The 15,349-nt window shown below is 35.0% G+C and overlaps 1 protein-coding gene across 1 annotated transcript in view; it reads left to right on the forward strand.

Moving 5' to 3' along the window:
• PTPN22 (protein tyrosine phosphatase non-receptor type 22) overlaps positions 1–15,349 on the forward strand; it is a 56,551-nt gene that overhangs the window by 38,026 nt on the left and 3,176 nt on the right. The window contains exons 12-20 of the mRNA XM_043460183.1: positions 1,082–1,158; positions 1,305–2,122; positions 4,384–4,467; positions 4,624–4,730; positions 5,860–5,887; positions 9,292–9,375; positions 9,623–9,738; positions 11,291–11,321; positions 14,918–14,995. Of these exons, the coding sequence (XP_043316118.1) occupies positions 1,082–1,158; positions 1,305–2,122; positions 4,384–4,467; positions 4,624–4,730; positions 5,860–5,887; positions 9,292–9,375; positions 9,623–9,738; positions 11,291–11,321; positions 14,918–14,995 (1,423 nt within the window). The remainder of the gene's footprint in view (positions 1–1,081; positions 1,159–1,304; positions 2,123–4,383; positions 4,468–4,623; positions 4,731–5,859; positions 5,888–9,291; positions 9,376–9,622; positions 9,739–11,290; positions 11,322–14,917; positions 14,996–15,349) is intronic.

The following is a 15,349-nucleotide window of genomic DNA, read 5'->3' on the forward strand; positions in this document are numbered from 1 at the left end:
AAGGTGTCATCAAGGCCATGGTCTCTCTCTCGGGAGCTCTAGGGGAAGAATTTTCCTTGCCTATTCCTATTTTTTGGTGTTTCCAGCAATCCTTGGTGTTCTTTGGCTTGCAGATACATTGCTCCAGTCTCTGTCTCCATCATCACATCATATTCTCCCTGTGTTTTCTCTTCTTATAAGGACACAAGTCATTGTTTTAGGGCCCACTATAATCCAATATGATCTCATCTTAAATTACATCTGCAAAAATCTTATTTCCAAATAAAGTCACATTCACAGATTTCAGGGATTAGATTTCAATATATCTTTTTGAGAGTCACAATTAAACCCATTACAAGTAGAATCTTATTACTGACTTTTTAGAAAACATATTTAAACAGCTCCAAAGGCAGGATATTTTTTACAATTGCTGGCAGCTTGGATTCCATGAGTCACAGTAACAAATTTCATGATGTGATAATTGCTATGAAGAAAATAAAGATTGAGAGTGTTTGGGCAGGTGGGGTGGGAGTGTGATTTTAGGTTGAGTGGTCAGGGAAGGTTTCCATACGTAGGTGACATTTAAGTAGAGAATAATTACTTTAGAAACTACCAACCTTGCAAAATGTATTGAGCAAGGGTATTTCAACCAGAAAGAATAGTAAAAACTGGAAATGAATTTGGTATACTTAAGGAATGGCAAGAAAACCGGTATAGCTGGAGCACACTAAGGAAGAAAAAGATGGAGCAAGCATGAGGACATAACATAAAAAGCTGAGATGATGAAATTTCTGAAAGTACGTTTTTGAGAATAAAGTTGTATTTTAAGTAAATAACATTTTAAAACTTTCACATATGAAAAGATGGTGCTATAAGCAAATCCTTTTTAATCTCTGTAACACTAATCTTTTATTTTGATCCTTTTGATCTCAGTATGTGAACAAGTTCTTGCTTCATTCAATATTTTGGAAACTCATATGATTCTTTCATGAATTATTTTAAATCTTTATATTTTCTGAGAAATAACCTTTCCGCCTTATGAATGTTAAAATCTATCATTACCATCACTTCACTAAAAATCAATCTCTCACTTCTCTTGAAGATTCAAGCAAAGGATTCAGTTTTTGAGCAAAATCCCAACCTAAAAGCAAAACCTTATTCTCCTAACTTAGCAAAAAGGTGAGTATAGTTTTACACATATAGTATTGTCTAATTGTGTCTGGGAGGAATATCTCATGCTTATATCTCATCATGATGCTGAGAAGTGGATATGGGAAGAGGCCTCTTTGGAATATGGTATCATTATTACTTTCTTTTTGTTTCAGTACCATAAAAGAAGCAAAAGTGATGAACCAACAGAGCAAAGGAAGGATAAGGGTGAAAAGTGCAGAAGCTTCTTCCTTTGACCTCAGGACTTCTGAAATAAATGAAAAGGAAGGGTTAGTCATGCACCCTGCTAAACAGAGCAGTTCTTTAGAGTTTTTGGAACTGAACTGTGGTTGTAACAAAAATGCTGACACAACCATGAAATGGGAGACAAAGGTGTTCCCAATAGCTGGGAAGCCTCTTCAGAAGCATCAAAGTTTGGACTTGAGTTCCATTTTGTTTGGAGCATATCCTAAATCTAAACCTGTAAATGCAGCAGGAAGATATTCTAATTTAAAGGTGCCAATACTGCGGACCAAATCAACTCCCTTTGAATTGATGCAACAGAGAGACAGCAAAGAGTTGGACATAAAGGGAAATTTTTATTTGGAATCTCAACCACACAATTCTTGTCTTGATCAGCCTCAAAAAGTGATGCATGTTGCTTCAGCAGAACTGAATATTTCGCCATCACATGACTCTAAGCATCAAACGTGCAATCCTGCTAATGCAAAGCAGCATGACTCTGGTGCTTTTAATGAGCATTCTTATATGTCTTTAGTAGAAGATCCTTATTTTTCATCATTGTCTCCAAGTAGTGCTCATTCTAAGATGTCTTTTGATTTACCTCAGAAGCAAGATGGAAGTGTTTTACCTTGTTCTTCACTGTCAAAATCCTCTACAACCCTCTTTCCTTATTACAATTCACATGATTCTTTAACACTGACTACTCTGACCAGTTTTCCCCCACCACTGAACCAAGAGACAGCAGTAGTAGGTAAGTTATTTTTAAAAGTTAGTATGGCATTTTAGATTTTACTTTGTTTCTGTAAGATTTGGTTTCATCTCACTTTCCCCCTCATCCTTCTCTGCTTGCCTCTCTTTTTTCCTCCTCCTCAAAAAAAAAAAAAGAAAAAAAAAAAAAAGAAAAGAAAAATTCCATGAAACAAGCAACAGTAGAGGCAGTCAGATCTAGTACAGGACTTGTGTCAGCAGGCATGCTTCTAAAGGCAGTAATCCTCATTCCTCAATGTGTCTATCAAAAGTCCACAGTTTATCCTTAACATGCAGAAACAACTTCCAAAAGAACATCATAAAAGATTTGACCAACAGTACCACATGGTCACTCAGAACTTTTGTTGGAGAACCATGTGGCTATACTAAATTGAACAGATTGCTAAGAATTGAATTCTCTTCCTGCAGGAGTTGGAAGAAGAGGATTTGATTTCCTCTTGTCCTTTTATAGGGGCTTCCTTGGTGGTTCAGACAGTAAAGAATCTGCCTGCAATGCAGGAGAACTCGGTTCAGTCCCTGGGTCAGGAAGATCCCCTGGAGAAGAGAATTGCTACTCACTCCAGTATTCTTGCCTGGAGAATTCCATGAACAGAGGAGTCTGGCAGGCTATAGTCCGTGGGGTTGCAAAGAGTCAGACGTGACTGAGTGACTAACATTTTCATTTTCTGTCCTTTTATAATAACTTTATAGATGAGGATATGTGTTCAGTATTCTGCATGAGACTTTAACCTTATATAAATCTTTAATTTCATACTTTATCTCTTTTACAATTCTGTATTTTTGCATATTATGCAAAAATTGCTGTGCTCAGTTACTTAGTCATACCTGACTCTTTGCAACTCTGTGGACTGTAGCCCTCCAAGTCTCCTCTGTCCATGGGATTCTCCAGGCAAGAATACTAGAGTGGGTTGCCATGCCCTCCTCCGGGGGATCTTCCTGACGCAGGGATCGAACCTGCATCTCACGTCTCCTGCATTGGCAGGTGGGTTCTTTATCACTAGCACCACCTGGAAAGCTCTTAGGCAAAAATTATGTTATATTACTGAGCGGTTTGAAAGTAGAAGTAAATATTCTATTAGATAATTGTAATAGTTTGATGTGGAAGAAGATGAAGGAAAGCAAAAAAAACAAGTTTAACTCTTTTAGGTATATCATCAGAAATTTATATAGAACATTCCACCTAAGTAGGAAATAGAGAAGGCTTTTTCTCTATGACATCATTTGTAAAGAATTTTCCTGCTAATGCAGGAGATTCGGGTTCAATCCTGGGTGGGGAAGATCCCCTGGAGGAGGAAATAGCAACTCGCTCCAGTATTCTTGCTTGAAAAATCCCATGGATAGAGGAGCCTGGCAGGCTACAGTCCCTGGGGTCACAAAGAGTAGGGCATGACTGAGCGACAGAGCACCCACCCATGACATTTACTGTACATATTCCTCAATACATACAACAGATGCATAGCTTTGTTATAAAAATATTTCATCTGTATCTAGTTCCTTGATTAGAAGGAAAGATTATGTACTTATGTTTTATGATTTAAAGAAATTTTATTTTTCTAGATACCAACAATACCTTAAACTTGTCTGAGTGCCAACTTTGGAAACCAAATCTTTTTCAAAGATTGTAGCAACATTGACATGTGTGCCATCTGGTGGCAATTTCTCATAACAGCATTTAAATTCTATAAAAATTCTGAATACATCTATAGAAATATATTAACAGAAAACCTTGTTATACCATTATTTTGTAAAAAGGAAAATGTCAATATTCTCAATTCTAAAAGAATGAAGAAGAAATACTAAAATCTTTATGATTTTACCTCCTCTGTAATTGAATCTGGCATGTTAAGGTGCTTCATGAGGCTGTATTGTATATTCTATGTAAAACAAAGGGCAAGAGTTATGCAGAAAACAATCCAAAGCTTCCTAAATTAATATAAAGTTTTACACTATGTTAACTGATACTCAGCAACTTAATTAAAATATCCTTGGGCTTTTAAAAGAAGCAAATTTTGAAGAAGAATAAAAAAACCTGGGTTTCCAACTTAGGATGAGAGAATTTATGTTGCTTTTTCCATGCGTGAACAGATACCAGCTTACACATCTTAGTAATGTTTGACATAATTTGTATCAAGATTAGAATATAAGAATTTTCGTTGGATTTTTGAGTGAACAGATACCAGCTTAAATATCTTTTAAAAATCTTTGAATTTTTATAATTAAAAATTGTGATTATATTTTTGATAGCAACTTCTCCGAGGATAGAAGATGAAATCCCTCCTCCACTTCCTGAACGGACACCTGAATCTTTTATTGTAGTAGAGGAAGCTGGTGAGTACAGTTCAGTAAGTGTAAAGTAAACTGTGGATTAACTAGATTATTTCTCAGATCCTTTCAATATTCTGTGTGCCGTTGCTGAGTAACATTTGCCCTTTAAAATTACAATACTCCTAAGAATTGAATCATATTTATTTATTTATGTTACAGAACTCCCACAGGGTGTTCCCAAATCTTCATCTTCACCTGTGAAGGTAAAAACTGGAACGTCACTAGAATGTAGTGGAACATCTGAATCAAAGAAATCTGACGATTTGGTAAGACTTAGACCAAGCAAGGTCAATAACTATTTTTTCTGACTCTACTCACTAAGATTCAACAGACTGTAGTCTATTCTTTACATATTTTTAACATCTATCACTTAGTAAATATTGAGCGGATACTTTTTATAAAACAATGTGGTAGAGAATGTGGGGAATAAAAAGATATGTGTAATATACAATTGTTGTCCTTAAGAAATTTGAAGTTTAGCAGTAGAGATATAGCATGTGTACACAGTCTATTTTTGTCTCTATTTATTATAACAAGGCAAATATAATCATATGAAAGCTCTTAAGCTTTGAAAGAGTGAGAGATCCCTTCAGGTTGGAAGTGATCAAGGAAGATTTAGTGAAAGAGTAAACATTTGACCTTATTCATAAAGTACAATCAAGGCAAAAATAATTGTTTCATAAGTAGATTGCTTGTTCGTAGTAGTCATCTGGTAGGCAGTTTCTTGTTAGCTGTGATACCATATTATAGAGAGCAGTTTTTAAAATATAACAGATGTCTATATTATTTAATATAAACCTTCTGGAATTATGTTCTCTGCTTCTAGAAGAAAAACCTACACTTTCAACAATCTGTTATGCATTTGCATACAATTCTATGATGAACCAACTATCTTAACCTTTCAGAGATCAGAAGAGTAACTATCTAAAACATTTAAACATGCCTACAGTTGCAGTGGTGGTAAAAATATTCTCCACCTTTTAAATTACACTTGTAATGTACTAGTAACTGTTATTGTTACTGCTAATGGTCTTTATCTTACCAAGTCCCAGGGTAAAGAACAATTCCTCTGTTCCAGCATCATGAGATAATTTCAATTGCAACTACCTAACCTTAAATTAAATTTTCAGGGAAATGTTCTAAGTAGGAGGAAATAAGTATAAAAGGGGATCAATTTAGAACCAATATTCATGACATATAAAAAAAATCACTGTAAGAGTAGATGATTCTTCACAATTCATTCAGCACATTTATATATTAGGAAAAATAGGGAAAACATTTCATAACTCTATTGGTATATGAAATATAATTTTTTAAAAAATGCTATTTATTGCCTAGAGTTTATAGATTTGTGTACATGTTGTTCTTTCACTTTTTTTTTTTTTTCCCCTCCAGAGTGTAAAACCCCAGAGTCCAAAATCAGGTAAAACATTTATTTTCCTTGGCTTTAGGTGACATTTAGCCGTAAGAATTTGTACTGCAAGAATGGCTCATTAAGTTTAGAGTATCAGCTCAGGAGATGGCATGGTTTCCATAATAGCTTCCACTACTCATTGATTTACTTCTGGTTTTCCTAGGCTAGTAGTTTTGTTTTGTGAAGGGTAAGAGGAAAACAGGATTTTAGAATTCTCTTCCTTGATATACAACCCAACTATTTCAGATACAACTTCTTAAAACTTTGCAGCAGTTCCATTTTACTGGTTTTATCATTGTTAACATTGTCATTTTGAAAAACTATTTCTGACCACTTAGGTTTTTTAACTTGCTATTGCTTCTCCAGTACTTTCTTACTTGTTTTATACATTGAATAACAACACCAACAGCCAACAGTTATTGAACACTGATAGGTATTTTACATATATTATGACAGGTAGCAGTTACCCTTAACATATTTACTCATATTAACATATTATTCAAATACATAAATAAGTAGTATAACATAGACATTAAAAACCATGGGCTTTGGAGTCAGGTAGACTTTCATTCAAATCCCTGGCCTACCAATAGTTATTGAAATCTATGACCTTGTTTAAGTCATATATTGCTGTTGTTCAGTTGCTATTGTTGTTGTTCAGTTGCTAAGTCATGTCCAACTTTTTGCGACTCCATGGGCTGTGATTTTTCTCATTGATAAAATGAGGATAATGGAACTTCCCTTCTAAGAGGATTTTTGTGAGGATTTAGTGAGATAAAATAAGTATAAAGCTTTTTTAGCACAGTGGTTATCAAATAAGTTCTCATTAAATGTTATCAGGGAAGTCCCTCATTAAATGTTACCTATTACAATTTTTATTAGGTAATTATTAAATGAACATTTTAAGTTCTGTGTGCCTTATCCAGTGTTAGAATAGGCAGGATATATAACAAAGAGCACTTGCTTAATGATTACAGTGTTAATCGCTCAGTTGTGTCTGACTCTTGTGACCCCATAGACTGTAGCCCACCAGGCTCCTCTGTCCATGGGATTCTTCAGGCAAGAAGACTGGAGTGGGCTGCTTAATGATGTACTCAAATTGGGTAGACAAAATTAATACTCATTGCAACTATTAAGTTATAATCTATATTGCATTGATTCTAATCACCAGCAGTCTGGGAAAAAAAAGGCATCACTGGAGTGGTTAGGGAAGGTTTCATTGAGTAGAGAAAAGAAATAGAAAATTATTGATAGAAGAAAAAAGAGCGAATTCTAGGAGCAGGGACCAGAGTAACAGTGACTCAAAGGTAAAAATAAGCATGACGGGTACAGAGAAACTGTAAGTAGGCAAATTTAATTGCAACAGAGGTTCTATTTTAGGGAAATAAGGAAAATAAATTTGGATAGATAATGTGGGAAAGTTCTGAAGGACTTAAAGGATATGCAGATGAAATATCCAGAATAAACAAATCTATATATAGAGAAAGCAGATTTGTGGTTGCCCCTCTAATCTGGGGGTAATGGGAAGTGATTACTAAATGGGTGTGCAGTTTCTTTTCAGGAAGATTAAAATTTTGTAACCAGACTGTGATGATATTTGTACATCAATGTGAATGTACTAAATGTCATTAATAGCAAATATTGTTATGTGTATTTTATCACACACAAAACTTGGCAGAAGAATTTAGATCTAATTCAATAAGTAATAAGCACTATAGGTTCTTTATCAGGGGAGCATTAAGGTGAAAATGGTATTTTGGGAAGGTATTTGGCAGAATATTGTTACCTGAAAGTTATAGTTCTAACAATACTTCCTAAAATCAAACTGGAAGGTGATAAGCTACTTTATAGTAGTTATCAAATATTTGTTAAATGCCTACTATTTGCCAGTGATTGTATTTGGTGATGGAAGTACTGCATTGATATTTAATTTTTGCATATTACCCAGGATACAAGGAATAAACAACAGAACTTGCTTTATAGATAAGTCTTGAGACCTAAAAAACCCAATGACCAAAGACAGATAAAGCTCTAGCACTTAACCATGTATTCATTTTCAAAGACATTAATAAAGTATATAATTATACTTAGTGCTATACAATGAGGAGCATACATCAATAGAACACCATTTGTATCTTTAGGACTTATGTTGTGGGAAAGTAGCTCCATTATTTAAAATTCTTTATCACAGAGATGGGCTTTCAGGTGGCTGAGTGGTAAAGAATCTGTCTGTAATGCAGGAGTCCCAGGTTTAATCCCTGGGTCAGGAAGGTCCTCTGGAGAAGGAAACTCTTGCCTGGGAAATTCCACAGAGGAGCCTGGTGGGCTACAGTCCATGGGGTCCCAGAGTCGGACACAACTTAGCAACTAAACAACAACAATAAAATCACAGAAATACTCAAACATACATTTAAACCTACCATAATAGCATTAATCACACTAATAAAATTAATAATAATTGCTTAATATTATCTAATATGCAGACTTTGTTCATTTTCTTGAATTGTCTCAAGCATGTCCTTCTTTTATTTTTTCAAACAATGTTTTACAGTTGATTTATTTGAAGCTGAATTCAAAGTCTACATCTTGCATTTGTTTTATATGTGTGTTAAGCCTTTTAAAGTTTGTAACAGTTCTTTTTTTATGTTCTCTCTTGCCATTTATTTGTTGAAGGGAATGTCCTTAAGACTGCTAATATTCCAAATTTGGCTGTTTGTATCCTCATGGTTTTAACACGTTCCTCTATCTCTAGGATTCCCTGCAAAGTTATAGTAAGACTAGAAGCTTGATTAAAGTCAGGTTCAAATTCTTTGGAAGAGTACTTTTATAAGTCAGCTATTAAATTTGTGATAAAGCATACGTTCATTGACTAAACAGCTACAATAAAGTTTTTGAGGCTCCAGTCATTGTTCAGATAATTTTTTATTTGGCTGTTACAGGTTAATATTGAAAAAATGGAAAAATAATATAAAACCAAAAAGGGATTTTTTTAATACTTTTCGTTGGCGCTTGGTTGATTTACAGTGTTGTTAGTCTTAGGTGTGCAGCAAAGTGAATCAGTTACACATGTACACATATCCACTCTTTTCTAGATTCTTCTCCCATATTGGCCATTACAGAGTATTGGGTAGATTTCCTTGTGCTATACAGTAGGTTCTTATTAGTTATCTATTTTATATTAGTATGTATATATAAATCCAAATCTCCCAATTTATCCCTCCCCTCTTCCCCTTTAGTGACCATAAATTTGTTTTCTACATCTGTGACTCTATTTCTGTTTTGTGAATAAGTTCATTTGTACCATTTTTTTTGATTCCACAAATAAGCAATATCATACATTTGTCTCAAAAAAGGAGCTTAACTTAGGACTTTCAATTGATAGGATTTTTTTTTTGTATGTTCTTTTTTCATAGATCTACAACAAGATCGTTCTTCTTCCCCACCACCTCCACTGCCAGAGAGAACCTTAGAGTCCTTCCTTCTTGCTGATGAAGATTGTAAGTGACAGTACTCTCTCTCAAAAGTTATAGAAAAGTGAGACCATTAAAGGTTAACAATAAAATAGGACCTAAATGGAAAAGGTACACAGAATGATTAAATAAGATAGAGATAATAAATTTTAAAAATGCATAATCTATTGCAAAAATAATGTACAGAAAAATCAGGCTAAAAATTACTGAATTCTGAACCTGTATGTAATCTGAAGTCTTAAGAAGCTATTCAACAAAACACTTTGTTTTTTAGGTACACAGGCTCAATCTGTAGAGACTTGTTCTACTAGCTGTCCTAACACCATGGAAAATTCAACATCTTCAAAACAGACACTGAAACCTCCTGGAAAGAATTTTACAAGGAGTAAGGTAAAAAAGATAGGAGTTTATGGGAATATGCCAGAGGTGTCCTAACCCTTGTCACTCCAACCCCCGGCCACTAGCATTAAGATGAAAAAATTAGACTAACTATCTTCACTAATATTGATTGTTAGTCTCACAACAATCAAAATTAATAGAGGGAAACCAAAAATTAAAAAAACACAAAAAACAACTTAGAGCATTCCCCCCAAAACTATCAACTTCTTTCCCCCTGAAACTAGACAAACTGACTCCAAAGTTTATATGTGCGGGGAAAGAGCAAGAATAGTCAGGAAACAGCAAATAAATAAATAAATAAATAAAAACAGTGAAAGAAGGGTAGTCTTATCAGATATAAAAATATTATAAAGCCCGAATAATTAAAATGGCGTGATATTGGTTTATGAAAAGAAACATATACCAACAGAGCAGAAGAAAAAGATGGAGAACAAAAATGAGAGCATTTTCACTAGGATATTTTGAATTACAAATAATCTATATTTAAAAATCTAAATTTTTCAAAAAGGAATTTTAAAATATCTATTATATAGAAGATTACATCTCTGTTAAGTGTTAGAAAAATAGAAATGCCATAAAGGTCATTTAAATGTCCCTGAAAAGCGTATAGTTAATTATTAGAATACAATACCTATATGAGAAATAAAATGAAAATTATAAAAAAAGTATACTGTGGAACAGAGTGAAAAACATACACCCTGAGGAAATGTGAAGAAAAGAAGAAATCTGGGTAGATTTTTAGAAGAGATAAGAGATAAGGGTTTAGAGACTCCACCATCAAGGAGGCAGAAGATACGGGTTTGCTTAAAAGAGGGAGAAGGAAGTAGCATGGTTAACAGTATGAAGAGAATCTCAGTAAAGCGAGTACAGAAAATGACTGGCAATTTTTCTGACTAGAATAGGAGTGGCAATGTATCAGAGTATCTTCAGAAGCCACTGTGGGTTCTGGAATGGTCCCTTAATAAAGAAGAGAAGTAGGGGACTTCCCAGGTGGTCCAGTGGTTAACACATCGAGGTTACGACCTGCAGGGGACATGGGTTCCCTTCCTGGTCTGGGAAGATTCCAAATGCGGAAGGGCAACTAAGCCTGTGTGCCACAACTACTGAGCCACCACTCGAGAGCCCAGGAGCCGCAACTACTGAGTCTGTGTGCCTAGAGCCCGTGCTCCCAGACAAGAGAAGCCACTGCAGTGAGAAGCCCATGCACCACAACTAGAGACAGCTGTCATGCAGCAATGAAGATCCAGTGCAGCCACATAAGTAAATATATCAGTAAATAAAATATTTTAAAAAATAAAGAAGAAAAGTAGAAACTCCATCTTTTTTCCTGCAGAATAATAGTATTATTTCTAAACAGCAAGATAAGACAAGTAGAGACTTGGCACTGAGTTAAAAATGGCATGATAGAAAAATAATTTTGTATTTCGATATCCATTTTTAAAGAAATTAATCCTCTTGACTGAAGTCTATATTTCTAGTTGATTAAAAGTGTTTGGATTTCAGAGGGAAAAAACTAACCTTTTCCTTTTCTTTATTTTTATAGAGTTTGAAAATTTTACGAAATGTGAAAAAGAGTAAGTTACTTATTTTTAGAATACATATACCACTTTCAGTATATGTAATTTTTCCTTATATAACCACTGGGAAAAATAATTAACAGTAGTATTCCTAAACAGAACCTTGCTAAGGGCCTATATATCATAACAGTAACCTTCAGGCCTTGCACTGTTGTTAGGCTCCACGATGCTAAAATACTGGGCAGGGAGTAAGGGGAGGGAAAAGTTTCTGTGTGATTCACAAGAATAACGGTATGATGTTTGGCACTTTCTACACATCCTAAAATGCTGTCATTACTGTGTTATTTAAAACTCCCAGCAGTCTAACCTCAGATGTATTTTCTTTGAAAGTAGTCACAGTAAAGCATATTGTGAAACAAATGTGTTGATTTAATGAAATAAGCAAAGTATTGACACATTTCCATTTTTACCAAATATTATTAGCAATAAAAGTCTGTTGCTTACTGTTTTTCTTATATTGTAGTGAAAACAAAACCCTGACTCCTGAAACTATGGGAAACTGGTTATCTCCAAAGTCTTATTTATAACTACAAAGTATATGGTAGTATATTTTTTAAAAACTTGATCCATCGGGTTAATCATCAAGGATTAAACAGCTATACTGGTATTGTGGGGAGGGACAAAGAGCACTGAGAAAACGTGATACAGGGTGTTAGCTAAGTAAGAAGGTTTATAGCTGAAAATTACTCTTTTCTTCTGAGTTTTCACTCTATTTCCCTGTCCATAAGCGTGTGCTAGGCTGCTTTTACTGCTACCACACTTGACCTCTGAAGTGAACTAATTTCCTACCTATAATAAAGCACGACTGGAAAATATACTCTTTCCTCTAAAGTCAGTCAAGAGAGAATTTAAACATTTAAAGAGGAAATCATAGTATGAAAGTGTTAGTTCCTTAGTCGTGTCTAACTCTTTTTAATCTCATGGACTGTAGCCTGCCAGACTCCTCTGTCCATGGAATTCTCCAGGCAAGAGTACTGGAGTGGGTAGCCATTCCCTTCTCCAGTGGATCTTCCTGCCGCAGGGATCAAACCTGGATCTCCTGCATTGCAGGCAAATTCAGGGAAGCATGATTGGAAAATAGCCTTTCTTCTGAAGTCAGTCAAAAGAGAATTTAAACACTTCAAGAGCAAATTATAGTAGAAAACATAAGAAATAAAATGGCAAATAGCAAAAGAATGTGTAAATTGAACAGTTAGCCAAAGATTGATTTGATTAGCTTAGCTTACGAAACATTGTTTTCTACAATGTGGGAGACCTGGGTTCGATCCCTGGGTCAGGAAGATCCCCTGGAGAAGGAAATGGCAACCCACTCCAGTACTCTTGCCTGGAAAATCCCATGGACAGAGAAGCTTGGTAGGCTACAATCCATGGGGTTGCCACAGAGACTTGGACATGACTGAGCGACTTCACTTTCACAAAACATCATTTTCTTTCTCTTATAAAAGCAGAAAATAAACTCTTATAGGTCATGTTAATGACCCAATAGGAAGTCACAGAGGAGTTTTAGATATGTTTTTGAAAAGATCTTAATGGCTGCTGGTGACAAGAGTTGAATATGTCAGCTATGACATCCAATGCTACTTTTGGTGGGAAACTTTAGTTGCTGAGAAATCCTTTAATTTCAAGTGACAGAAAACCCAACTTAAGCTAGTTCAAGCAGAAAAGAGGAATTTATTGACTTATGACCAAGAGTTCAAATGATATAATTAGGGCCTAATCTCTTATTCCGTATCTCCCAACTTTGTTTCTGTCTGTTAGATAACTCAGGCAGGCTTTTACTATGTGATTTCAGGCTTATGATGAAAAAAATGAGCTCCTTCCTGGTTGCTCAAGCCACAGGTTGATAGATGACTAGTATTGTTAGGCCTGCTTGTCTTGGCTAAACCTAAACCAATTATTGCCAGTATATTTAATGCTTGGATTAAGAGGACAGTGTCATGTCTAATATTTAACAATTGTTACATGTGGACATTGACCAACAGAGAATGAGGTCAGCTCTAAACAACTGGTGTGACCATTGCAAAGTACCAACTGACAGCCCTGGTCATAAATCAGCTCTTTGATCTATGGGTAGATCAACTCCACAAGAAATATGGGAGGTGAACATTGGAAAGGGCTGATTTCTTAAAGTAAAATTCAATTATCACAAGAAGGAATTAATGCTGGGCAGGGAGCATAAAAGTATCCATGACAAGTTATAAGCAAATTAGTAGTTCACTGCTGTTGCTAAGTCACTTCAGTCGTGTCTGACTCTGTGCGACCCCATAGACGGCAGCCCATCAGGCTCCCCCGTTCCTGGGCTTCTCCAGGCAAGAACACTGGAGTGGGTTGCCATTTCCTTCTCCAATGCATGAAAGTGAAAAGTGAAAGTGAAGTCACTCAGTGGTGTCCGATTTTTAGTGACCCCATGGACTGCAGCCTACCAGGCTCCTCTGTCCATGGGATTTTCCAGGCAAGAGTACTGGAGTGGGGTGCCATTGCCTTATATGCAAAATTTTTGTCTCCAGTTATAAAACGCCAATTTTCCCTTTTGGGACAATTGTTTTCTTTCTGAAGGATGTATACAACTCTCAGCTCATATGCAATATAGGGATGATAGCTATCTCCTGAACTTTCTCACCTTTACCCACTTGTTATCCATGTCTCTATCATCAGTGGCTAGCCTAATTCTTGGCACTAGTAGGTATTCAATAAATATTTTACTTGAATCTGACTGAAACTCATGATATACTCTAGTGATTCATACTGATGTAGCTCCAGGAAGTGTGAGGGCTTTCTAGAATTTTCTGTGTATACAAGCATATATGCAGTCCTCACACTACATTCTGAAAATGATGAGAACAAATAAAGGTGAATATTTAGCAATTTCTCCCCAATTATGTACTGTTTCCTAGAAAGTTCATACAAGCCTGAAATTATCTTTTTTTGGTCATTAGACAGTACTTGTGCAAAATATGAACCATGTTTTCACTGGATTGTTTTCAGAATTGGGTAGATATTTATATATGAATATATCAAGGTGATAGGAAGAGAAATGTATTTTTAAGTCTGCCTATGTGGAGCTAAAATAGCAAAACAAAGCAACATAACAGTACTTTTTGGGAGATTCTGGACCTAACTAGAAACATCCATAATAGGAAAAATGTTGGTTGGGAAGTGAATAAAGATATTCCAGAGTAGAGGATGGTGGAAGAAAAACTACAGACTTGCCATAGATGAGCTAATGTGGAGAACAAATTATTTTAAAATGTACTTAAGAGTGATCAGAATGCAAAGTAAGATGCAGTTGAAAACCAAAATGCAAATCCCATAAAAAGTAGATTCACAATAAAATAGATCATATTTTTAAATCTTTTGGTGATTTTCTTTAGTGTTGGGTTTACCATACAATCTGTTTGCAAAGAAAACTTAAAAAAAATGCACACAAAAATGAGAAAATTATAGTATGAACTCACTTGTAAGCACTTATATTTTGTTACATGTGATGTTTATCTAGAAGTATTAATTAATTTGGAGGAAACGTTTAATCTCAACAATTATGTGGTCTGAGTCTATATTCATTCTTTCCCTTACATTTTTTTCTTGTGATTTAGGTATCTGTAATTCTTCCCCACCAAACAAGCCTGCAGAGACTGCTCAGTCAAGTAACTCCAGCTCCTTTTTGAATTTTGGTATGTGTGTTACTTTCTAGTAGAGTTAAAAAAATGTTTACCTTAATTATTCATTTGCAGTATAAGAGATACAACATTAATGTGATTTAAGGTTACATGTGTAAATCCTTATGTTTATATGCTTTTTCATGCCATTTATCTTTTTATTTTCAGCTTCTAACATGTTACATAGGCATGAATTGCCTAGCATATGTGGAAAATAAAACTAGGTACCAAATGATTATGTTGGCATGTAATAAATGAATGTGAAAGCTACATCCAGAAATTCTGAAATACTACTAATACTCTAATTCATATCTAAGCAAAGTTATAATATGCAAATATGATGAAAAGAACAGATGATGCTACTATCTA

Source organism: Cervus canadensis, chromosome 2 (assembly GCF_019320065.1).
Source record: "Cervus canadensis isolate Bull #8, Minnesota chromosome 2, ASM1932006v1, whole genome shotgun sequence".
NCBI lineage: Eukaryota > Metazoa > Chordata > Mammalia > Artiodactyla > Cervidae > Cervus > Cervus canadensis.